At 43.1% G+C, this 26320-nt stretch overlaps 1 protein-coding gene across 4 annotated transcripts in view; it reads left to right on the top strand.

Moving 5' to 3' along the window:
- The window catches only part of CPM (carboxypeptidase M), a 36609-nt gene extending 10324 nt beyond the window's left edge, over positions 1-26285 (top strand). For all 4 annotated transcript variants that reach the window (XM_082239783.1, XM_082239784.1, XM_082239785.1 and 1 more), the window contains exons 3-9: positions 6125-6222; positions 14422-14594; positions 16630-16814; positions 18187-18357; positions 20602-20754; positions 25281-25429; positions 25935-26285. In XM_082239783.1, the coding sequence (XP_082095909.1) occupies positions 6125-6222; positions 14422-14594; positions 16630-16814; positions 18187-18357; positions 20602-20754; positions 25281-25429; positions 25935-26174 (1169 nt within the window). In that variant the 3' untranslated portion in view covers positions 26175-26285. The remainder of the gene's footprint in view (positions 1-6124; positions 6223-14421; positions 14595-16629; positions 16815-18186; positions 18358-20601; positions 20755-25280; positions 25430-25934) is intronic.
- The last annotated feature ends 35 nt before the right edge of the window (positions 26286-26320 follow it).

Here is a 26320-nt window from a genome sequence, read left to right as displayed (position 1 = left end):
TGCTGTGATATATTTTTATGATACAGTGGTATGTAATTTATTTCTTTTAAAAAATGAATACATATAATTACTGCTGTCTTTGAAAGCAGGCAGAGTACATTCGCTTAAGAATCTTCACTGCTCTCTGCAAGATATTTTAAAACGTCTGTTGGCTTAATAGGTACAAAATGAGCCAGCAGAGTAAAAAAAAGTTGGTAATATGTTTACTCATACATAAATATCTGACTTATGCAAGGAATCTTCTGTAAATCAGAGGAAGCAGATGTTGTTTTTGAAAACAACTTTTGATTTATGTACAACTGTAGCCTAATTGTAAGGAATCGGGGTTATTTCACTGCCCACAGCAAGCCTTTACCACCTCCATCCTAGAGCTATGTTTAGTTTCCAGTGGCTAAAGTATATATATATATATAGAGAGAGAGAGAGAGAGAGAGTAAGTTATAGAACATTATGCCATTTTTCCTTTTCATAGCAGATTGGTTCTTCTTCCCCTTTTATCGTTGTAACTGCTTTGAGGTCTTTTATTGACCAAGCAGTACATACATTTTGTTAAATGAACAAATGGTTAAATAAATCTGTATTGGAAGCAAAACTCCCATTGACACCAAGTGGGAGCTTTCCTTTGGCTGCAAATAGCAGTTGTGGAGGTTAAGTTGGTTCAGGAATGCAAACTGTTTCTTTGCTGCTTGTTCCTTTGCTGACACCATCATTTCCCCAGCCGCCCTCCGTTTCCCCTCTTGTGACAGGGACGACTTTTGCCTGTTTTGCATAAGGGTTTTCTGCCCTATTGAGTCAAACAAAGGCAGAGTGACAAACCTACTTGAAGGTGTAGGAAGGAATTGAGAGCAGAGCACATGGGGCAGTTAGGTTTAATCTTTCATATCCCAGTTGCAATTCCAACAAAAATCTCCCACATTCTTCTTAGGGCTTGCCAGGGGGAATCTCCCTTTTTCTAAAACTTTTCTAAAACTCATAGCCACATGGATGAGGGTGAGTTTTTAGGGCAGGGGGATTGTGGTAGTGGGGAGTTTAAATCTTTAATCTTACACAGACACTGCAATTCTGATTAAATTTACCATGCCCTGCTCTTACTATTTTTTACACCCTAATGTTCTTTCTAATTACAAGTTTAGCATGGCATCTACCTTAGCGTTTATAGCCAATTATAATCTGTCTTCTTTTTTCTCTTATGTCAGCAAGCTTCTAGTATTGATATAAATGACTGTCACTCCTCGGTATCCTTTCTGGAAGTATCTTAGATTTCAGGTCACCGTGTATGTTATGGTAGTTTCACTTACAAAAACCACCTTATCCCTATGACCACTCCTGTGTCGGTTTGTTTTCTTAGCACAGCAGAATCCTCTTTTGGTGATAAGGACTACATAGATATTGAAATAGGTAAACATGCTTAATAAACTTAAGTAAATAAGTAAACATGCATCAGATTAGGGTAGATGTAAAGGGATGAAGACCCTCATAAAGTATTCTGGAGATCTCAAGCTGATATGCAGACAGTTTCATTGTGACGCGAAAGTTTGGTAATAAAAACTACTAAGTAGCTGAATGGTTAGGAAAGTTACATCTCTACCAAATACACTAATGACTAATGAAACATTCTCACTGCACAAGTGACCCGTAGTTCCTTTCAGTTATAGTTTAAATATAAAAAACAGTGCAATAATCCTGTATATGTCCCCTCAAAATTAAGTCTCATTTGTTCCATTTGGGTTTACTCCTTCCCAGATATGAGTTCAGAATTGCAGCCTAACTGTCTGATACAACCAAGTGAAGCTTAATATTATTTAGCTAAGTGTTTTGGCTTCCTCTGTCAGCAAAATGTAACATAATCCAATGCATGTTTACTCCAATGTATACAATGGGTCACACTCCCAGTTAAGCATGTGTAGGATTGGAGCCTCTGAGAGATAGAAGGAGCCAAAATACATGTTATTTAATTCACACTTTTTACAAAATAGTCACTTTTGGGGGGTTGGGGGTGGGAGACAGCCACATGGCCCTGTATGGGAATGTGCTCTTGATCTGGGCCCCTTACTTAGTTTGTTGCTGCTATTTTCCATCTGCTGTTTTCCCCCAGAGGTGTTGGTTCCTCCCAAAGGCACAGTTTTCAGCTGGGCAAGTGAACTGGTCAGCAGTTGGGTGACAATTCCTAAGTGGGAAATTACCAAGAAAGCCCAGACAGTCACATTTGATTTTGAAAGAGGAAACTTGAAAAAGAATATGAAAGGGATAGGCTGAAATTTAGAGTCAGGATATTCAAATCCAGGGATAGCTAACATGACACCCTCCAAATGTTGCTGGACTCCCAACTCCCATCAGTCCTACTATGGTGCTGGGAATTGTAGTTCAGTAACATGTGGAGAGCAGCACATTGGCTACCCCATGTCAAATCTCTTCACGATGCTTAGAGGTTATTTAGAATATAATGTATTATATTTAAAGCTCAAATAAAATATTTGCTATGCTCAGCAGATGTACAGATAACAGAATAGCAGTGTTGATCATGCAAAGAGTCAAGCTAAGGAATGCAATGCTTTTTTTTAGAAAGTGGAACTTTTACTCAAATGAGGGCAGGGGGGAGGAAGAGAGACTCTTGCAAAACTAATGTAAATTGCCAATAAAACTAAAAATAGAAAATGAGGACGTGTTGCTAAAAACATCCATACAGTGGTGTCAGAGCTGCTTCCAGATCCTAGCTCACAGAGGATCACGCTAGCCAGCGATCATTTAGTAAAAGTCTTTATTGAGTTACAGTTTCCATTCTCAAGCTGCTGCATGCAACTCTACGTCTTATGGGTTAGACCGGCGAAGCTCCGTCTGAGTCTCCGCCCCTTGTACACCAACTTAATATCCTAGCCTTACTCCACCTTTTCCGCCTGACTGTTCTTCTCTGGGTCCCTCTGCCCCCCGGGGTCTCTTCCTTCCTGGATTCTTCTGACGCCGACCCCCCGGACCCTCCTGTCTCCTTGCGCCGGGCTTTAGGACCTGGCTCCCTTTCCGGGCTGCTTACTGCGCCACCTTCCTGTGCATTTGAACTTGGCGCGCGCGCCCAACCTTCCACTTTCCGTCTGACCGTTTCTTCGCTCCCCGATGGAGGTGTGGCCACTCCTGACTCGTGCCCTCCCTCCTGTTGTGAGCTGCCAGCGCTTGATACCTGATGCCCTTCCTCTCCCCTGCTCTCTGTTGGTGACGCTGGTCCCGATTTCCAACTGCTCCCCTCTGAGCCCCCTCTGGCCCTTTCCTCCTGGGGTGTCCCCCTAGGCTCCCCCCTTGCCCTGGCCACTGGTGCTCCTTTCTGTGAATCTTCTGATTCACTGGAAAGACTCGGAGATCTCGGGTCGTCGTCATCACTCATCCTTTCTTCTGCCTCCTCCCCCTCGCTCTCTGTTTCCTCCCTTGCCCTTGCCTCTGCTCCTGAACCCCTGACAAGTGGTACCTTGGTTGTCCAAACTGAATGCTGCAAACCGGACTGTTCCGGTTTGCGAACGTTTTTTGGAAGCCGAATGTCCGATGTGGCTTCCGCGGCTTCCGCTTGAGTGCAGGAAGCTCCTGCAGCCAATCAGAAGCCGTGCCTTGGTTTCCGAACTGTTGCGGGAGTAGAACGGACTCCCACAATGGATTAAGTTCCACAACCAAGGGTACCACTGTACATCAGAAGCAGAAACAAGACAGGGAGGCAGTTGCACTATTAGATGAAAAAGGTGGGAAACGATTAAGGAACAAGGATTGGTAGGTTCCAGAGATGAAATCCTTGTTACTGATCTATGTATGATTTTTGATAAGTACCCACACCAAAACCACTTTCTATGAAGAGAGAGACTGAAGAACCCAGGTGACAAAAGATAAAGTCAAGGACTGGTTGACAAAATGAAATCAGTGAGACACCAGACCTAAAGCTCAAATTGGAAATTAAGCATTTTCTAACAAATAAGTTATTTTCCATTACATCTCCTTGCTGGAGCATTGGCAGGTAGCTAATGGCTGCATTCACACATTACCATTGTGTGAAGCCAAGGTTTACTCATGGCTTCTTGATCACGGTTTGTTCCAGTGGAGCAAACCATGAGCCTTTGTTTGGACATTAAACTATGTTTGTGGTTTGTGGTACTTAGGGTAGAGCAAAGCAGGAGTGATTTCCATGTTTGCACAAAAACATTAATTATCATTTATCATGAAGTATGAATGTGGTTGGTGTAACAGCTTTTTGTTTTGTTTTAATGTTATATTGGGGGAACCTAGGAAATCAGCCTAACCTATAAAGCATTATGAAACCAATAATTACATTTAAAAAAAGAAAGAAATGTTACCAATGTACAAACAGCATGGCTTCTGCAAAGGGAAGTCCTGCATCATCAAGATTTTAGAATTTTTTAATGGGTGGCAGCAAATATACAGTGGTGCCTCGCAAGACGAAATTAATTCGTTCCGCAAGTTTTTTCTTCTTGCGAGTTTTTCGTCTTGCGATGCACGGTTTCCCATAGGAATGCATTGAAAATCAATTAATGCGTTCCTATGGAGACCGCCTTCAGACCAGGTCCAGGGACAGTCTGTCCCCAGACCTCTTCTGAAGGCTGGCGGGGGGAGAAGGACTTTTCTCCCCACCGCCAGCCTTCAGAACAGCCTTCTGAAGGCTGGCGGTGGGAAGAAAAGCCCTTCTCCCGCCGCCAGCCTTCAGAAGAGTTCCCGGAGGGCTGCCTAGGCTGCGGATAGCAGCCTGCTGCCCGGTGCGAGGCAGACATCTGCCGCTTGGGGGGCCCTGCAGGACTTCCCCGCAGGGCTCTCCAAGCTGCGGATAGGGGCAGCAGGCTGCTATCTGCAGCTTGGAGAGCCCTGTGGGAAAGTCCTGCAGGGCTCCCCAAGCTGCGAATGTCTGCCCCACGCGAGGGGCGCTCTGCTTAACAGCGCCCCTTGCGCGGGGCAGCAGGCTGCTATCCGCAGCCTAGGCAGCCCTCTGCGCGCCTTCCCCTCTGTTCCCGGACCTGTCCTGAAGGCTTGTGGTGGGAGGAGGGCTTTCCTCCCCACCGCCAACATTCAGAATGCTGTTCTGAATGTTGGCGGTGGGGAGGAAAAACCCTCCTCCCACGCAAGTCCCGGGAACAGAGGCGAAGCGCTGCGTGCCTTCTCCTCTGTTCCCGGACCTCCCACCACAAGCCTTCAGGACAGGTCTGGGAACAGAGGAGAAGGTGCGCTGCACTTCCCCGCTGTCCCAGGAGATTTCCCTATGGGCTTTCGTCTTGCGAAGCAAGCCCATAGGGAAATTCGTCTCGCGAAGCCTCTAAAAATCAGAAAACCCTTTCGTCTTGCGGGTTTTTCGTTTAGCGAGGCATTCGTCTTGCGGGGTACCACTGTATAGGGCAATCTGATATAATTATTTGGAGTTCTGAACAGTAGTCTTGAGAGACAATGGAGTGCGCCTCCAGAGGTGAAGTCAAACCATTGCATTAGCAGCACTGAAGTGACCGCCCTGGAGCGCAAACCTGGGCAGAGTGTATGGAGGTCCTGGGCAGCCCAGACTGCCTCACTCAGCCTCATAGTCCGACCCTATAGTTGTTTAGCTAAATTTAATTTTCTGGTTTCTGACCAAAAATTCATGCCAGCTTTTGTTTGTTAAGAAAGTTAATTCTCATGCCTTATATGGTATTCTGTTGCTTTTTAGTAAGCTCCTTTTATTTGCTTTACTTTTTCCCATTATTCCTTTGCAGTTGATTTCCTGTTGATATATTTTTAAAGTCTTCTTCCGTTAAATAAGTCTTTGTTTGTAGAAGTGGGTTAAGCTTTTAAGACTAAGGAAACATTTCTGACAGTTTTTATTTAATAATATTGTTTACGTTTTATTTTTGGCTTAAGCTAAAAAACAATGTTTGGGTTGCAATTCTATACATAGTTACTCACACTTGAATCCCAGTAATTGCACCAAAAAATTCCATTGTGAATTGCATTCCAACTGCTTATCAAGTCAGGAAGATCCCGTGCCTGTTATTCTAGGAAGTTTTTTTTTTTTGGTGGGGGGATTCAATTGAGCCAAAGGAGATACAGCCCTTCATTTGTTTACTTTGCATTATTTTGCCATGGTATATATATAAAAAAATTTCTTTTCCACTTAAAGGTAGAGACCTGTGGGTTCTTGCTCTGGGAAGGTTTCCAACCCAACATAGGATTGGCATACCAGAGTTCAACTATGTTGCTAATATGCATGGGGATGAGGTACGTCTACTACTTCAATTGTTGTGGTTTCCTTTGCAGCATTGTTTGCCTGATATCTTGGAAGCAGCTGAGATCATATACTCATGGAAGTCTTAAGTTTTTGCCAAATTGCTAGAGATGCATTTAATATTTCTCTCTTTAGGGATTAAGAATCAAAGGATGGAAGTGCCGTGGTGGAATTGAAGAGAGAGAGAGATGTGCTAAATATTATCAAAGGGCCTGTCACACGTAATATTTAGAAGGTCCATCTGTTTCGATCATTCCTCAAGACTGGGTTTTAGACTTTATTTCCCACAGTTGATAACAGCTGAAGAAAACAATAATGGAGAGAATGATACATATGATCTTCCTGGTGAATTTCCTAGGACCCCTAGGAAACAAACAAATGACAGAAAAAGCCATAATCTGACTTACTTTGTGCATTTTTGGCAACCTTCAGTAATAATTAGAAAGAGCATACCAAACAATAATTGTCCTGCTAAGTTCTCCAAGGCTAGTTTTATCTTGTTGCCAAAGCTGAACGCTGATAACATCAATGTGGTTGAGACAGCGTCTCAAATGGCAGCATGAAAAGAATGATACATTATGAAAATAATGTGTTAATAGTAATCAGAGCTTTTTTGTAATGTTAGTCACTAGTGCAGATTACCATCACCTCTTTCTCTTTGGTGCCTATGGATTGGAACCACTTGTGTGCTAGCATTTATCAAGATATTAGTACTGGCACCTCATTATTTTTTAAAAAGAGCACTAATTGTACTTGGATATTATGTGTGCAGGCCTTCTGTAGTATGATTACAGTAATAGCCAGTGTTTCCTCTATTTTAACCTGGAGTGGACTGGAGCTTTTCTCGTCTCATTCTTTTCCACTTTAACTCCTTTTCTCTTCAGATGTATTTCTTTCCTTTAAAGCAGGGGTCAGCAAACTTTTTCAACAGGGGGACGGTCCACTGTCCCTCAGACCTTGTGGGGGGACCAGACTATATTTTTTGGGGGAAAGAGCGAATTCCTATGCTCCACAAATAACCCAGAAATGCATTTTAAATAAAAGCACACATTCTACTCATGTAAAAATAGCAGGCAGGCCACACAAATAACCTAGAGGTGCATTTTAAATAAAAGGGCACATTCTACTCATGTAAAAACATGCTGATTCCCGGAATGTCCGCAGGCCGGATTTAGAAGGCGATTGGGCCGGATCCGGCCCCCATACCTTAGTTCACCCACCCATACTTTAAAGTCATCCAGGAACAAATAATGTCAGCAGGCTTTATGCCCAACGTATTTCATATGGACTGGCTGGAATTTGAAAGTAAAGGCCCATACAACCATATGGGATCAGATGCAATTTAAAGAACTACATTAAATTTGTTGCGTTTTAGTAGAACTGAATGGCACTTGATGTTGCTGATTACCTTTCGGTCTCCCCTTCCGCTGAACTCTCACCCCCCTTTCTTCTACAAATGTGGAAAGAAATAAGTGTAGATTATAATGTTGACATGACTCAGCTCCAGTCTTTCCTAAAAAGTTTGTTTGTACTATCATGCATTGACTTCGTTGGCAATTTTTATTTTAGAAAGATCAAACATTTAAGTGGGGTGGATTATTCTATTTTGTCAGTAATCCTGGAGTTTTTCTGTGCTTTGATCCATTTGCATAATAATTTATTTATAAAAGACATATCTAATCCTTAGAGGAATGCCTATACAGTAGAAGATAATTATTTTAATTCAATGGAAATATCTTTCACAGCATCACAATAATAATGAAAATCCAGACTTTTTGGCAAAGTTGAAGAAGTTTTTTTTTTAGTTTTGGCAAAAGTTGTTGAGCTTTTTGGGCAAATTTGCTTCTTAAAAATATGTTTTTAAAGAGCTATTTTTATGGAAAAACATGGCTTGCCATACGTCCAGATTTTCCCGGACATTTGCCCAATTTCCACCTGGACACTGCTGCTTCCCAGATATCCAGGGAAATCCAGACGTATTTGGGTATGGAAGACAATGGATTTTTGGGCAAATTTTTAAACAAAATTCTTAAAAATGTTAGGGGGAAATATTGACAGATTCTTATCTACACTCTGAAGTGCAGCATGTATATATTGGTCAGTGCAGTAAGGAATAATTGTGGAATGTCTGGGGTTGACTGTGGAGGAGAGAGAGGTTAAGCATTTTGGCTACACAATGGTTCCTTTCTGTGTTCTCAGTTCATTCTCAAGTTTCAGTCTCAATTCAAGTGGCCTGACTGAAGTGATGCATTTTGCAGGTAGAAAAAGCGTTAACAGTCACACAATGCTAATACTGGAAGGGAAAGCAGAATATTTTGCATACTGTATTTAAAGAGAGAAATACTGTACAAGCAGTAGGTTCCTCAAGTAAGGAATGTGGAAGGGACGGGAAAAGAAGGACCGAGAGCTGACCTGGCAGCGCTAATAAATCCATTAAAATGATAACCAGGAAGCCCTTTTCTAGTGTTTAGGCCTTCACCGGGTTTTCACCATGATCCAAACAAGCGGTGACAGAGCTTTCCCAGTGGCTGCTGTGGAATACCTTGGCATTTATGTTTTGCTTTTTAACTTTCCATAACCATCTGTATAGCACAAGTACTTATGTGGCTTGTCTGGTTGCAGTCGCTTCTTAACCCCACAGATTTATCAGCTGGGGCATTTGGCCACTTCATTCATTTTGGGAGCGAACCAGTCCACATGGCACACGCTGGACTTTGCCCATCAAGATTATTGATTGATTGAATTTATATACCACCCCTATACCCTCAGGTCTCAGGGTGGTTCACAAAATAAAATCAAAATATAAAACCACAAAATACACAATCAAAATGACAACAATGACAACAATCCAGTAACACCCCCCCCCGAGATCCTCAGGTGTGCAGGAATTCCACACATACATCTTATGCACAGAGAGCTCTTAATCCTGTTAGGTGCCTAAAGGTTTTGGATTCTCTTCCTGCAATAGCGAGGACTAAAAGACTAAAAACTCTCTCTCTCTCTCTCTCTCTCTCTCTCTCTCTCTCTCTAAATGCTCAATACTGGTTTATTATATGGATGTGATGTCACCTATACAGCTAACTTCATATGCTGCTAGCCAGGGAAAGCTTCATAATAAGGGGACTGTGTCTTACTGAGGATACCAGGAAGGCAAAGAGCAGTTACTGTTGTTGCCTGCTTCCAGTGAATTCTGGCAATTCACTCTTCACAGGTTGAGGGATAGCCTTTAAGGAGTTTGCAGGTTACAGAGGAGAAGATAAGAGACTGGCTAGCTCAGGGTAAGAGGTTGAGGATGTGAATTTAGACAGGTAGGTGCCACAATAACGGAAAACAACCTGCTGCCGTAACAAAATGCTATCTTAATATGGATTGCAGCCCCTTCTCTTCCAAGGCACACTTCTCTTTCATCCAGACCTGAGGGAAAGGAGAACCCAGTGTGTAAATCATTGTGCGCTCCAAAAAAACAAATTCTAGTCTGATTAAAAAATAAAAATAAGGACAATCTCTCTCTTGACAGCAGTGAAGCAACAGCATTGTTCTAAGTTGTTGCTGATGGGGAGAGGCCTGACTGCGCTAACAAAGAAGCATTATTTTTAGCAGGGCTTGACAGTGCCAATATGAGCATGGCCTTTTTAAAGCAAGCAAACAAAACCACATATGACCCATATCAGGGTGGCTTGGGGGGAACAAGAGGAAGAAGCCTTTTGGGAAGTGTCTGCCTGACTGCTATAAATAAAATTTATTATTATTATTATTATTATTATTATTATTATTATTATGTGAGATATTTATTTATTATTTATTTATTTTGCAATGATAATATTCAGTTAGCATTACTGATGGGCTTACCAAAGGCTAATTTTATTACTTGGTGGTGTGTGGTTTTAATTACTGTATTTTTCGCTCTATAACACGCACCCGACCATAACACGCACATAGTTTTTATAGGAGGAAAATCCATAGGCATGCCACCCGTAGGCATTCCCTCCATAACACGCACAGACATTTCTCCTTACTTTTCAGGAGGAAAAAAATGAGTGTTATGGTGCAAAAAATACGGTATTTCCATAACATGAAACTTGTGTAAAACTATAATTTAGTCCTATGCAAATCGAACAATACCATATTATGAGTCTGTGGCACAGGTGAAGTAGGCTAACCTTGTTTAAATGAGAAAAATGAAGTGAAAAGAAGGTAAACCAAATAGTGCATTAGACACCCCTCCCAATTCAATAGACATGTCTATGAATTCACTGTTGTGTGTGTGTGTGGGGGGGATAGATCTCTTCTCTCGCTACAATTAAGGGAGTGGAAAGAGGGACCAAGGAGCCATCAGATCCACCCACCACCCCAAGGCAGGACCATTCACCCTACTATCCCACACAGAGTACAGTACACTATGCAATTCACACCACACTGCATTCTGAGGAAAGAGAAAGTGCACTGCAAAACCAGTAGTTTCAGATTAAGGATTTCACCTGATGCCAGGTGATTGACAGAGGCCTGTAGGAGTTGGTGGTGGTAAGGCACTCTAGTTCAGAAAGGTTCCCCAGTCCTAGTCTCGCCATTCATAAAATACTAACCTACTGATTTCCTTGTGCTAATTCTCACTTCTGTACTTTCCTCATGTGTGGGGCCTGACTTTTCATTAATTCCACCCCCACCCCCCAGTGATTTAGTATGTTGAATACTTTAATTGCTGTTTTATGGCTTGGCCTAGTTTAGTTGCTGCTGTTTCTGTTGATGTTGTTTTACCTTTGAATGTTTATTCCATAGTTTCACTCTTTTCACTGTGCATGTGTTGCTCTGCGAGGTTATGCTAAAGGGTAATTATGAATAGATACCTGCCAACCTTTCTTTTCATCCTCCTTTAAGGACTCATGTCTTCTCTTGCATTTCCCTCTTGATGAGGCACTGCTTCCTTTGAATAATTTTTATTGTCAGCTAATTGTAAAGGTAAAGGTAAAGGTACCCCTGCCCGAACGGGCCAGTCTTGACAGACTCTGGGGTTTGTGCGCCCATCTCACATTTATTGGCCGGGGGCCAGCGCTGTCCGGGGACACTTCCGGGTCACGTGGCCAGCGTGACATCGCTGCTCTGGCGAGCCAGAGCCGCACACGGAACGCCGTTTACCTTCCCGCTGGTAAGCGGTACCTATTTATCTACTTGCACCCGGGGGTGCTTTCGAACTGCTAGGTGGGCAGGCGCTGGGACCGAACAGCGGGAGCGCACCCCGCCGCGGGGATTCGAACCGCCGACCTTTCGATCGGCAAGCCCTAGGCGTTGAGGCTTTAGCCCACAGCGCCACCCGCGTCCCTATGTCAGCTAATTGTAGTATAGGTTTAATTGTAAACCCTTTAGTTAAGCCTAGCCAAGTTTTCCTTATTCTGCCTATCTCGTTCTTGTGAGCACTGCAACAGCAATCCGTGCATTTTATTCATATACAGCACATAGTATATGTTTGGTGCTTTAATAAATAACTGTTGCTGCTGATCCCCACAACATCTCACATGATTTCCTTGAGGTCGCAGTTTGACACAGAACAACTGCTTCAGGAGCAAATAGGCATTAGATCCCTACTTTATCATTCATGTCTGAATACAAATACTACAAAGTTCCTCAGCTGAAGTGAGATCATGACGGTACCAACAGGACAAAAATGACTTATATCTAACAAACTTTATAATTAGGCTTGGGGAAATTGGCTGCAAGGGGAGCCTGTTTTCAAGCCTAATTGCTGCTCATGGCGGGCATTTTCAGAGGAGATGAGCCCCTCTTCCCTCTGTGCTTTAACTCTCCTGCTGAACTGTATGACACCAGTAATTAGAACTGCAAAAAAGTAATTGGAAAAAAGCCTTTCATGATTAAATGCTAACTAGAATATGCTCATCATCGCCTAGGAAAAGTGTCAGAGATCCCACAATAGGAAAAAACCTAGAACATCTCCCTTTGTTTTTTTGTGCACCGTGGAATGTGACTAGATACATGTTGAAGAGCTATGGTGACATTTATAAGTGGGTAGGGTGGTGATGTTCTGCTTTTGCAACAGGAACTATTTTTACCATGCAACATTATGTCATTGCTAATCCTATTTAAAATGTTGAGACGGAAGCAAACATCCATGGAACTATGTATTATCCTATTATGTCTCTGAGTGCCTGCTTTGCTGGGTTGCTTGGGCCTGCCCAGCACTGGCATTCAGCATTTGGAAGGTTTACCAGTTCTGCTCCATAGTAATAGACAGGACGGGACATTTTTAGCTTGTGATAGTGCTTTCTGACCCTTTGCCTTTTCCTCTCTTCTCTCATTTCTGCTTTTGTCTCCATCCTTTGGCCTGACATAGCTTTGCTTACAAACTTGGATGACGCCTTACTAAGGGGCTGCTTCCTCAAAGTGTGCACATATAATTCAGTAGCTGAGTTGGTTGTCTTATCATCCTGCCAGGTAGTAAATAAAGTTGTTTCCAGTTAACACATAGGTGAGTGTGGAAACTCTTTCCTGAATCTGCCTTTGGTCTTTTAGTAGGATTCAGTCATTAGGGAATCAGTCAGGAGAGTCATTTAATCCAGAGAAACTATGACATGCTTATTAAACTTTTGCCATATTCTCTGTTTTATTTTCCTGCTGAAATTTCCCTTCCTTTCAGGCATAGCAATTTCTGAAATGTGTCCCATTTCATTAAAGATCTGCATTCAAGGTCATTCTGATTTGGTCATGAGCAATATTGAACGAAGTAGAGCTATGTATTTTACAAAACCATTCCAGCTCAGTTAACTAGAAAATAAAAATAAAAACACATAGTCTTCCTCTTGCCTCTCTGTTCCAGAAACCAGATCTCATCTGGCAGTAGCTAAAGTGCTGAACTTGTAGGAAGTCTACAGCATTCCAAACTTTCAGAGTTGGACACTTTATTACGCAGGATAGTTTTCATTGTAACAACACAATGTCTGCAGTATAGACAAAAGAGAATAGAATGTGCTGGTTTAAGGAATGTCCAGGGTACATAGCAATACATTATGATATTTATCTGTGAAGTCCCCAAGAGCGGGGGGAAATTATGCTCTTAAATTTGCTCTTAAATCTGTAGTTAAAGAAGTTAGATTAGCTTCAACCAGAGCCCAGGGCCTTTTCAACACTGGCCTGGTGGAACGCTCTGCCTCATGAGACCAGGGCCCTGCAGGATCTGATTTCTTTCCGCAGGGCCTGTAAGACAGAGTTGTTCCGCCTGGCCTTTGGCTTGGAGCCAATTTGATTCCCTCCCTCTCTTTCTTTTTCCTTCTCCTCCTGTGATGAGGCTGCATTTTAATATTTCAATGTTTCAATATTTTAATCTTGTATTTTAATCTTGTTTTTTTTAGTTGTATTCATTCAATTTGTTTTTATTGTTGCTTGTTAGCTGCCCTGAGCCCAGCCTTGGCTGGGGAGGGTGGGGTATAAATAAAAATTATTATTATTGTTATTATTATTATTATTATTATTAGTTGGGCTACAACTCCAGTAAGCTCCAGCTACCATGACCAATGGTCAGGGGTGATGGTTGTTGTGGTATAAAACCTCTGAAGGGCATCAGGTTGGGGAAGGCTAGGCTATAACATCTAATTCTCAGGCTTGTGGTCCTTGCTGAAAACTGCTGCTTACTGGGATAGGGCCAGCTCACACTGTGAAAATGTTTCCATTCAATGTGTTTTGTCTGTTGCCACATGTATGCATATGATTGTGTGGGGAATGTAAACAAATGCAGCTACAGGGATTTTTCCACTCACTGGTGCTTTTCTCCAGCTGCAGTGATTGGGGGGGAAAACTCATTGTTCACTAGCTGTGCCTGTGTCTGTGTCCTGTCTGGTTCACTTTCCACATGGATAGCATTGCTTGGGCAACGGGTATTTTGGCTGGAACTGGTTTTCAGTGGGAAGCCTCACCCAGGCCCCCAAAGCATTCACTGGCACAGTTTTTGCTCAAGCCATAAGAAAAGTATCGATGTGTTTTTCTTGGCTATTTGATTTCTGGGGGAAATATATTTTAACCCAATTCATGTTGGCCATCATATTCTGCTTGCTAGTTTTAGGAACACGGTGCTTTGTATTAGGTCTGCATTATGTATTACCTTTGTACCTTGGGCAAACTAAGATCTGTGCTGCACCTTATTGACCATTGCATTTAAAACACACACAACTCTGTGCTTCTTAAAACAGGCAGTCGGGAGGGAGTTGCTGCTCCATCTTATAGACTTTTTGGTATCCAGTGATCAGCATGATCCGGTCATTACAAAACTCCTTGACAGCACCCGAATACACATCCTGCCTTCAATGAACCCTGATGGATTTGAATCAGTAATCAATGCCAGCTGCGAGCCTCTTTTTGGCAGGTGAGAACAAAGCGAAAATTGTTATGGGGAGCACCTTAGGGTTTGCTTTCAATACGTTTCAGAACCCCACATTACATTTGCCCAAAGGCCTTTACCTTCTGTTCCTGGTTACAGGACCTCAAACTCCAAGTTGTCTTGAATCTGGGTCCTTCTAGGACGGGGGTGAGAAAACATTTCTTTATTTCTCCTTCTCCTCCTCCTTCCCTGTTAAAAAAAATAAAACGATGGAAGAAAGAGAAAGAGAAAGAAAGAAAGAAGAGAAAAAATAGCATATACAAGGATATAGTATAATACACTTAATATACCGTATTGGCCCGAATATAAGCTGCACCCGAATATAAGCCGCACCTTTAAAATTGGAGGGGGGAAAGAAAAAAAGAGAAAATCTCCAAATATAAGCTGCCCCATTCCTCGCTACTCCTGGCTACGTACTGGGGGGGGGGCATGCTACGTTGCCGGCGGCCTTTCCCCTTCCTTGCTCTCTCCCTTCCTAGCCTTGGAGAGGATGGGGAATGACATGCGGGGCAGGCACCGCTTTGCTGTGCTCCTGGCTGCACACCGCAAGGTTGCAAATATAAGCCTCACCTTAACTTTTCACGGTCGGAATTTGGGGGGAAAGTGAGGCTTCTATTCAGGCCAATATGGTAATAAGTTACATTTCCATACATTATTCAGCTTTTAAAGGACATCTGCAGGCAGCCCTGTATCATGAAGTTTTTAATGTTTGATGTTTTATTATGTTTTTATAATAATAATTTATTATTTATACCCCGCCCATCTGGCTGGGTCCCCCCAGCCACTCTGGGCAGCTTCCAACAAAACTCTAAAATACAATAACCTATTAAACATTAAAAGCTTCCCTAAACAGGGCTGCCTTTAGATGTCTTCTAAAAGTTTGGTAGTTATTTTTCCCTTTGACATCTGGTGGGAGGGCATTCCACAGGGCTGGCGCCACCACCAAGAAGGCCCTCTGCCTGGTTCCCTGTAACTTGGCTTCTCACAGCGAGGGAACCGCCAGAAGGCCCCCGGCGCTGGACCTCCGTGTCTGGGCAGAATGTTGTTTTTATTTGTGTTGGAAACCACCCAGGGTGGCTGAGGCAACCCAGCCAGATGGGTGTGGTATAAATAATAAAATTTGTTGTTGTTAGGCTGCAATTTTCATATCTTCAGGTGCTCTAGTGGCATGGATGCTACAAACGCTGCCATGCACTGCAGGGGTGTTTAAGTAGCACCTAGGGGTGGTTGTTTAATTCAGCCTCTGCTTACTCAACCACCTTTCCCAATCCTTGAAAAGTATGGCTAGAGTTCATAGCTGTTTTAGTTTCTGTATCAGCAGTTCATTCATTCTTTCAACTGGACCAGATGCTTGAAGATAATGAGGACTATGAGGTACCCATTGGATACTCCATTCATTAGCCTACCTGTTAAGCGAGGCCAATAACTGATTAATTAATCCTGCAACTGTACTATTGCTGGTGGTCACTCAGCTTTCAGCTGACCCACATCCTGCTGATATTTATTCCTGGAGCACAAACAGTATATCAAGACAACAAAGCAAGCAAACAGACAAAAAAAAAAAACAACCTCTGACAGGGTGTTCCAATAAACAAAAAGGAAGAATTGGGCAAACAATTAACCTACCTCCTTGAAATACAAGATTCTTCTGCAGTAGGCTTCCAGTACACAAGGGTGGGGAGATCTTTCAGCCTGATGGCCATGTATCCTGGTGAAAGAGACCAGAGGCAAAAACAGGCAGAACAACATATGAAATGTTTACCTTTGTACAGTAGGCTAGTCTACATCTATCCTCCATTTAGGCAAGCAAAAGGCATTAGTAGGATTCAAAGATATAAAAAGTTTGAGAACCCCTGCCATAGACAGCTTAAAACTGTGAATAGCCAACAGTATTCTAGGGCCCTACTAAAAGATGCCCTAAACAGACAGACTGCAACCAAACATTTGCATCCTAAACTCACTCATTTGAAAGTATGTTCTAGATGACAGCCTAATATATATATTTTTTATCCCTCTTAAGATTCAATGCTAATAATAAAGATCTGAACAGGAACTTCCCGGATGCCTTTATCCTAAATACTCATGACATCCAGCCAGAGACTGAAGCTATAATGAACTGGTTAAAGAATGAAACGTTTGTCCTCTCTGCTAATCTGCATGGCGGATCACTGGTCGCAAGTTACCCTTTCGATAATGGCAATTCAGGTAAGCTATTGCTTGAGCATAGGGTCACTAACTCTATTGGCAACCCATAGCTGATGTTTCACGATACACAGGCAAAGGCAGGTCTTCAGTTCTGTCTATAAAACAAAGTATTTGAATCATTTGATCTTGATAATATAGACATGTTTTGAACTCCCATCAGCCACAGCCAGCATAGCCAATAGTCAGGGTTGATTGTTGTTGCTGTTGTTTAGTTGTTGTCTGACTCTTTGTGTCCCCATGGACCAGAGCATGCCAGGCACTCCTGTCTTCCACTGCCTCCCGCAGTTTGGTCAAATAACTCAGAGAAGCTATGAACTATGCCGAGCAGGGTTGATTATATATTCAAAACAGGAATTCATAACATGGAGTGTACATCGTAGCACTGGCCAACACTCCCACAGACATTCAGCCAAGCCACAACAGGGCACATTTACAGTGGTACTTGCTTTCCAGCGGTTCTCAACCTGTGGGTCCCCAGATGTTATTGGCTACAACTCCCATCATCCCTGAGCTCTGGCCTTGCTAGCTAGGGGTGATGGGAGTTGTAGTTCAACAACATCTGGGGACACACAGGTTGAGAAAGGCTGTTTTACACTGCCTTTGATCTAGTCTAGAGGGAATTGTGCCAGTAATGTAAGTTTGAAAATGTGGCAAGCTATACATGCGACAAGGGACACGGGTGGTGCTGTGGGTTAAACCACAGAGCCTAGGACTTGTCGATCAGAAGGTCGGCGGTTCGAATCCCCGTGGGTGTGAGCTCCCGTTGCTCGGTCCCTGCTCCTGCCAACCTTGCAGTTTGAAAGCACGTCAAAGTGCTAGTAGATAAATAGGTACTGCTCCGGTGGGAAGGTAAACGGTGTTTCCGTGCACTGCTCTGGTTAACTAGAAGCTGCTTAGTCGTGCTGGCCACATGATCTGGAAGCTGTACACCGGCTTCCTCAGCCAATAAAGCGAGATGAGCGCCACAACCCCAGAGTCGGTCACGACTGGACCTAACGGTCAGGGGTCCCTTTACCTTTATACATGCGACAAATAGTGGTGGGAGTGGCCCGTCCAGCTTTGCCACCTGAGATGTCATGGAACTCACCAGAAACCACCACCACCGCATCTTCTCACTTCTCTGGCAGCGGGCAGAGCACACTCTGGGATTCCCCCACTTGAGGCAGCTGCCTCAGTTTGCCTCATGGGTGAGCCAGCCCACATTTCTTAGCAATCCTTGTACTGGGAAGGATTTCTAGCGGTAGCCAGAAATGTGCCTATGCTTGTATGATACAAACTATACTTATTATTTGTGATTTGTGTGTGCAGAAACCCAGGCAAACGCAATCTACACTGTAACCAAATTTCCACTGTGGTTACTTTCTTTCCACAGTTACTGTTAATTTTCTGGATGAGAGCCGAACTGTGGATAATGATGTTTTCATGCACCTGGCAAGAACATACTCAGAGAAACATGCCACGATGCATAAAGGGAATGCGTGTAACTCTGTAGAATACTTCCCAGGCGGCATTACAAATGGATATCAGTGGTACATGCTTCAAGGTAAGAAATTCCCCCGTTGTTCCCTAAGCGCTCTCCTCCTTTTTTGTATATTCTACACTGCGTACACAGGTATAAAAACAAACGAAGCAATTTAAAACAGTAAAAATCCACAAAGCAATACAGTGGTACTTCATGTTACATACGCTTCAGGTTACACACTCCGCTAACCCAGAAATAGTGCTTCAGGTTAAGAACTTTGCTTCAGGATAAGAACAGAAACCGTGCTCTGGCGGTGCAGCAGCAGCAGCGGGAGGCCCCATTAGCTAAAGTGGTGCTTCAGGTTAAGAACAGTTTCAGGTTAAGTACAGACCTCCGGAGCAAATTAAGTACTTAACCCGAGGTACCACTGTACAAAAATACTGCAGCAACCCAGTGCAAAGCAGTACATAATATATTGCAATCAAACACAGTGAACACCTGCAAGATCAGTAGGTCATGGTGGGGAGACAGGATCCAACTGACAAGCCAAATCCTGAGCTCTTCCACTCCCCTTTCCCAGCCATTTTGACTGACTCGTCATTATCATGGTGTCAGGTGGTTCAACAGAGCTTGCTGAAAGCACTGCTTAACCAATGGGAGCTTAGTGCAAGCCCTGTTTTGGGCGGAGATTGGCTACACTATGGAGTTCCCAACTGGGAACTTGGTAGTGCAGCTGATTCCTGTGGGGGCCTGCTGTCAGTGCGTACAAGGCCTTGCTTGCCAAGGAGGAATCAGGAGCACATTTAAGACACATTTCCTTACCTGCCCCACATTTAATCTCCGGTTAGGCCCTCTGCCAGACCCTATTTTGCCCATGAGCAGGGGATTCCCCACTACTTTTTTGGGACCAATTTCCTGGCAAAAATTCAGAACTTTTGAAGTTCTTCAGTCTTAAGCTAGTGATGGGTGAAGTGAGATGAGGTGCCATGTGATATTTGCATTCCAAAGTGGGTGCCCAAGGCATTGGAAGTCTCTGCTTGTATTGATGTGTGTGTGTGTGTGTGTGCGCGTGTGTGTGTGAGAGAGAGAGAGAGAGAGAGAGTGACTTGGGGGTGTGGAGAATAAATTTTATGAGGATTGTGCATAAGTTGGATAACCCAGGAAAATAACCCTACATTGTAGTTGGTTGCCCCTCAACTAGAGGAAAAAAAATGTCCTACCTATATACCTTTTGCAGTCTTCTTATTGGAAAAGTGAGCAGAAAGGTGTTTCCTTTCCTCTTTACTTCATTGACATGAACTTTTAAGCTGCATGCAGCTGTGTAGCGGGAGTAGGAGACCAAGAAAAAGTGGGGACAGCCTAGTGCCGGTGTAGTAGTAGTAGTAATAATAATAATAATAATTTTATTATTTATACCCTGCCCATCGGGCTGGGCTTCCCTAGCCACTCTGGGCGGCTTCCAACCAAATATTGAAATACAGTAATAATAATGGCTTAAGACAATGGTTTTCAACCAGTGTGCCGTGGCACCGTGGGTGCCTTGAATGATGCTCAGGGATGCTGCAGGCAATACTGGCCTCCGTCCCTTTCCTTCCCTGCTTCCTCGGATGCCGTCTCACGTTTCTGCCTCCCAAAGGCTTGCACAACTGTTTGTTGCAGCAGCCCTGGCTATGAGCTCCCCAGGCAAATGGTGCCTCTGGGGCTGGCCAGGGGGTGCTTACCAGGCAACTGTGGGGCAGTATGAGGAGGCACCTCTCTTTGGGGTGGGGGCGGGCAGCTCAGAGACCAGGGGCGGCAGCTGGGGCTGCATGGAGGACCCCCAAGGAGAGGGAAGAGGAGAGGAGGCTGAGGGAACACTCCACAAGGGATGGTGTTTGAAAAATGGCGAGAGGCCGCCAGCTCTGCAGGCAAGGGATGACATAACTGGGCTCCTGAGCCCCACAGGGGTGCCGCAGAAAGAATGTAGCTGCGTCAAGGGAGCTGTGGACTCAAAAATGTTGAAAACCTCTGATTTAAGAGAAAATTGTCCATGCCTAGTCATTTGCCATTGGCAGATTCTACAGGACGGTCTAGGGAGGAAGAAGCAGTGGGCAGCGGTAGCAGATCAACAAGCTGAAGTGACGGTGGTGGCAGCTGGAGGACTGGAACACTGCTGACTTTTCTGCTGACCAGCTGTTTACTGCTCACATGCCAAGCCAGTTTCCTGGGGACATTTGAACCAAGGTTGACGAGTTGAGGCACCTGGCAAAGGAGTTTAGGAGAGTATTTAAAATGCTAACTTTTTCTTAATGGCATTTAAACTATGCATTTAAATATATACTTTAGGTGGGATGCAGGATTATAGCTACGTCTGGGGACAGTGCTTTGACATCACTCTGGAAGTATCGTGTTGTAAATTTCCACGAAAAGATGAGCTTCCATCCTTCTGGAATGACAATAGAAATGCTTTGATCGAATACATTAAACAAGTTCATCTAGGTAAGATGGCTCTACTCGGTTTTCTTTTGTCATAGCTAATATTCTGGTTTGCATGTGTTGTAAACAAAATCTGCCCTTATGCCCTTATGGGGGACACAAAAGCCCTTATAGAGTCCTTTGTAGGTTCTCCACTGGTAGGAGAAAAAAACAGAGGCCAACCAGAGAATATTGAGAAGCAAAGCAGCTAGTAAGCCTATCTTTATTAAAGCTGTTGCAACAGGGTGCTCCCCTCACATGCAGAAGGAGGACCCAGAACAAAGGTGTGCCTGCCCTTATATAGACATTTTAAATTCCCTGCCCTGGAGCTCAAGACCACCCCTTCATACATCATACATACATCACAGAAGGGGTGTAACCCAAGACCACCCCCCACAAACATCATACCTGCATCACAGAAACGGCGGTCTACAACAGAAATTTGAATGTTGTTTTTCCTGTCTGCCAGGTTATCTGATAATGCCTTATCTGATTGCCTTTCCTGGTAGTCTGGCCATTCCTTTGAGATGGTAATCACCCAATTCCTGGGACAATGGGAAGGTTCCCTCACCCCCTCCCTCCTTGCAGAGAAACATTTGGTCAGTTTGGGAGTCAAAATGGTTTCAGGACTGTCTTCCTATGCTGCTTCAGACATGTGGTTTATATATTTATGTACAAGTTTGCTTGGTACATTTATGAACATTTATTTTATATATATAAGACCTTAAAATTTTTATTACACATGTTGTGGAATAAGTTCCTTAAAGAGCAAAGAAGAAAACATCTCTGATAAATATTGTTTACTGTAATAGTTTTTACAGATCTGCATGCAAGCACTTTAGTGTTTTAATTAGTATAGTAATTGCTTAGGAAGGGGGCTAGAAGTAAAGGATTTCTGATAATGTGTTGCCAGAAAGCGACTGAAAAGGTTTCAGTTCTGTTTCGGAGAACAAAGCAATTTTACCCAGTGAAAATAGTATGAGGATTGGTAGTGTTCAAGGAAGAGAGGAAGGAGTCAGTGACTCTGCCCATCAACTAGGGGACAGATGGGGAACCTGTCGCCCTCTGAATATAGTTGGGCTACAGCTCAAGTACTGAGCTAGTTGGGCTAATGGGAAACAGACAGCGACCGAAGTGAAAACAGATCAAACTGATGTGTACCAGGATTTGCAAAATCGAATTGAAACACAGCTGTTTTTTCAAAGCATGTTATGTGTACATACCTTTAGTGTTACAGAAGAGTACACTCCAGTGGCAATGTTCACGCATGACCCCTATTTACATGAGCAGGAAGCCATGTTTGTATGCTATGTAGTGAAGCAACACTGCCCTCCCATGGATTGCCAGGGGCAAAACCTTTAAGCAGGCTAATACATCAAGTTCACTTCCAGACATGGCCTGTTCATTGAGTTCTGATTCGTTTTCAGAGGCAGTCATATGCACGCACATCAAGCATTTCCCCGTCACTCTCCTTATTTAATTTTTACGAATTGTTTTGTTGTGCAGATCCAGTTTAATTGTCCAACTTGGGTTTGCCACTGTGTTTTTGGTTGAATCCCACCCACAAAAGAGCAACAGTCTGGAATCAGCTTAATTCTGCTAATCCTAATATTCAGAATAAGGTTCTCCCCTCCTACAAAAACAAGTTTCTTCAAGTTCCCTTAATTTAAAACTAGGTTTTCTCTTCTGGCAGTGGTGGCTAACTTCAGGAAGTTTATTAGTATTATTGCAATTTAAAAACATACAGAGCACCACATTTTCTTCTTTAACGTACAAAACATATACAAATTCTGTTCATTAATCTTTCTAATCTCATTTCACTAATAGTCAACTTCCTCCTACCCCTATTACAGCTTCTTCGTTTCTTTTTATTTCCTTATTTTTGTATTGCATTCTAACATGCTTTCATCCTTTTCCTTATAAATTATATTCCTCTTATTTTTTCTAATTCCATTTTGTAAAAACAAATCTATACACATCCAAATATTGCTTTGAGAACCATATTTACATAAATAATTTTTAAAACAATCCCATTTTTTGATTTTTGTATTCGAGTGGTTTCTTACTACCTCTATCAATTTGGCCAGCTCCACATATTAATATAATTTCATTTGCCACTCTTCCTTCATTGGCACCCGTTCTCCTTTCCAGTATTTGGCAACTAGAACTCTAGCCGCTGTGGTTGCGTCCAGAAACACTCTTTTGGGGTTTTTTAAAAGATATTTATGGTCATGATGCCCAGTAAGAAGGCCTCTGGCTTTTTAATAAATGTTTGTTTGAGCATTTTATTTACCTCTTTATAGACTATGTTCCAATTTTTTAAGATTTGGGGACAGGTCCACCACATGTGGAATAAGGTTCCTTCTTTTTGTTTACATCTCCAACATGTGTCCGTGTTGTTTTTATATATTTTAGCCAATTTGCATGGGGTTATATACCACCAGTATATCATCTTCATAAAATTTTCTTTTATTAAATAACAGACCATGAAATTTAAGTCTGTTTTCCATAGTCTTTCCCAGTTTTCCATTAATATTGGATAGCCAAAGCCTTGTGCCCATTTCACCATAACCACCTACACTTCTTCATCTTTAAGTTGCCAACCTAATAATAATTTATGTTTTTGATATTTTCCTATTGTTTATTAATACTTCTTTCTCCAATTTTGATATGTTTCTCAAATCCATTTTCTTGTCTGATTTGAAGATTTCCTTCAATTGATAATACTGTTGCCAAGCCAATCCTACTTCAAGAAGCTTTTTGTTTTGTTATTACATAACATTTTTTTTTACGGTTCCTGTGTTCCCTACTTTGATGCAAAGTTTTTCGTGCCCCTCCCATTTGTACATTAAAAAAGAGACCATATCCACATTGATATGCTCTCTGCGGGGGATTGATTGTGGATCAACACAGCCCTTGGCCCATAAAAGGTTAATTGCCCTTATGTTATTCTGTTGTCTGTACATTTTCCCCATACTTTGAATTTACAGATTTAACAAATTAGATAGTCAAGCTTTTTTCCTAATGAACAAACAAACAAAAAATTCTATCCAGTACAGTAGTACCTCGGGTTAAGTATTTAATTCATTCCGGAGGTCCGTACTTAACCTGAAACTGTTCTTAACCTGAAGCACCACTTTGGCTAATGGGGCCTCCTGCTGCAGCTGTGCTGCCGGAGCACGATTTCTGTTCTCATCCTGAAGCAAAGTTCTTAACCTGAAGCACTATTTCTGGGTTAGCGGAGTCTGTAACCTGAAGCGTATGTAACCCGAGGTACCACTGTACAAGCAGTAGATAGTTCTTCCACTTCAGTGCTCCATACATGCATTGCCATGGCTTTTGTCCAGAACTTCCGTGGAATTGTAGAGGCATGTGCTAGTCTTGTTCTAAACTTCTAAGGAAGAATAGTGATTTTGCCTCCACCCCTCAAGAGAAGTGTTTTGGTTCTCTGTGAATATGTTGAGGAGAGGCAAGTTTCCCCCCTGTTCATCTACACAAATTCACCATATCCATTATTATCCTTAAAGTAACTAAAGGTAAATTTCCTTCCCCAATAAAAATCAAAACATCAGCCAAACATTTCTTCTTTTGGGGAATGTGCATACAATACCTTAGCAAGTGTTTAAACATGTTACTATAGAATGCATTCTGTGACAAAGGGCTGTGTCAGGGGTTCAGGAGCAGAGGCGAGGGAAAGGGAGGAAACAGAGAGCGAGGGGGAGGAGGCAGAAGAAAAGATGAGTGATGACGACGACCCGAGATCTCCGAGTCTTTCCAGTGAATCAGAAGATTCACAAAGAGGAGCACCAGTGGCCAGGGCAAGGGGGGAGACTAGGGGGACACCCCAGGAAGATAGAGCCAGAGGGGACTCAGAGGGGAGCAGTTGGAAATCGGGACCAGCGTCACCGCCAGAGAGCAGGGATGAGGAAGGGCGCCAGGGCTCAAGCGCTGGCAGCTCACAACAGGAGGGAGGGCACGAGTCAGGAGTGGCCACACCTCCATCGGGGAGCGAGGAGACGGTTAGACGGAAGGTGGAAGGTTGGGCGCGCGCGCCAAGTTCAAATGCACAGGAAAGTGGCGCAGTAGGCAGCCCGGAAAGGGAGCCAGGTCCTAAAGCCCGGCGCAAGGAGACAGAAGGGTCCGGGGGGTCAGCGTCAGAAGAATCCCGGAAGGAAGAGACCCCGGGGGGCAGAGGGACCCAGAGGAGAACTGTCAGGCGGAAAAGGTGGAGCAGGGCTAGGATATTAAGTTGGTGCACAAGGGGCGGAGACTCAGACGGAGCTTCGCCGATCTAAGCATAAGACGTAGAGTTGCGCGCAGCAGCTTGAGAATGGAGACTGTAACTCAATAAAGACTTTTATTTAATGATAGCTGGCTGGCGTGATCCTCTGTGAGCTAGGATCTGGAAGCAACCCTGACAGGCTGTTACTAGATTGCAAGTGGCTGTGCCATTTGCTCCTGTTGCTGTACTTCCTTGGCAGAAAACTTTTCTAGTTACATACCAAAAACGAAAAGAAATGGCTTCTTCCTCTTTTGACTTCTTGCCATAGGTGTAAAAGGTCGTGTTTTGGATGAGAATGACGAACCTGTTCCAGGTGTGATAGTAGAAGCTGTCGGAAGGAGACACATATGTCCTTACAGAACCAACAAAAATGGAGAATATTATCTTCTCCTCCTGCCTGGCACCTACACACTTAATGTAAGTCATCTTGTCTTAGACCTGCAAGCTGCTGTTCTGGTAAACATGGCCAGAATCCCTAGACATTTATGCATGCAGGTTCCGTGCTCTTGTGGAGGGTGGGCTAGTTTTTTCTTCTGGTGCTAGTCCCCTTACACCTCATATGGGGACCAGGGCCTTAGGAGAAAAAGGGAACTGAAAACTCCTATGCAGCATTTTAGATCCCCAGAATGTGCAATTTAAGATAGAGTAGGACTGCTGTGCTGATGTGGCCATGGAATTCTAGGCTCCATGACGGATTCAGCAAACACATGTCTAAAGGTCAATTTATGAATTAAAAAGATAATGCAGTTTTTCCAAAAGCTTACCCTAGTGTTTAAAGGAGTGACTCGCTTACACTGAGGTCCTTTCCACACTTATATTAGGAGGGAAGAAATTTATATATATTCAGATTCCACTGTGTAATTAAAATGGTCTACATATTGACAAACTGCAAACATTTTTTCCTGTCTTTATTGGTCTCTAGGCAACAGCACCTGGCTCTAGCTCATTGCTACAGGAACTGCATATACCAGACGGCAGAGCACAGTTCAGTGCCCTCACGTATGACTTTGTTGTCCCCCATTTACAGACCAGACCTGAGCCTGCTTCATGCCCCACAGACCCACTTTATTCTTCAGAGTATGATAAAAACCAATCTGCCACACTGAAGCCTGCTATTACTTCCTTGGTTTTAGTTAATATATTTTATGCAGTGTTGAGATGAAACTTTTATGTGCATATATATATATTCATTCAAATGGAGTGGACAATCTTCTCTTGACAATCAAAAATGGGTTATTTCAGTGTAATGTAATAAAGTACTGTATTACATAAAGTATACGTTTCTTAAAGAGAGAACTAAATGTGCTT

The sequence above is a fragment of the Podarcis vaucheri genome, assembly GCF_965113315.1.
Source record: "Podarcis vaucheri genome assembly, chromosome: 10".
Lineage (NCBI taxonomy): Eukaryota > Metazoa > Chordata > Lepidosauria > Squamata > Lacertidae > Podarcis > Podarcis vaucheri.
Note: the sequence above shows the minus strand (reverse complement) of the source record. Positions and strands in the feature narration are given on the sequence as shown.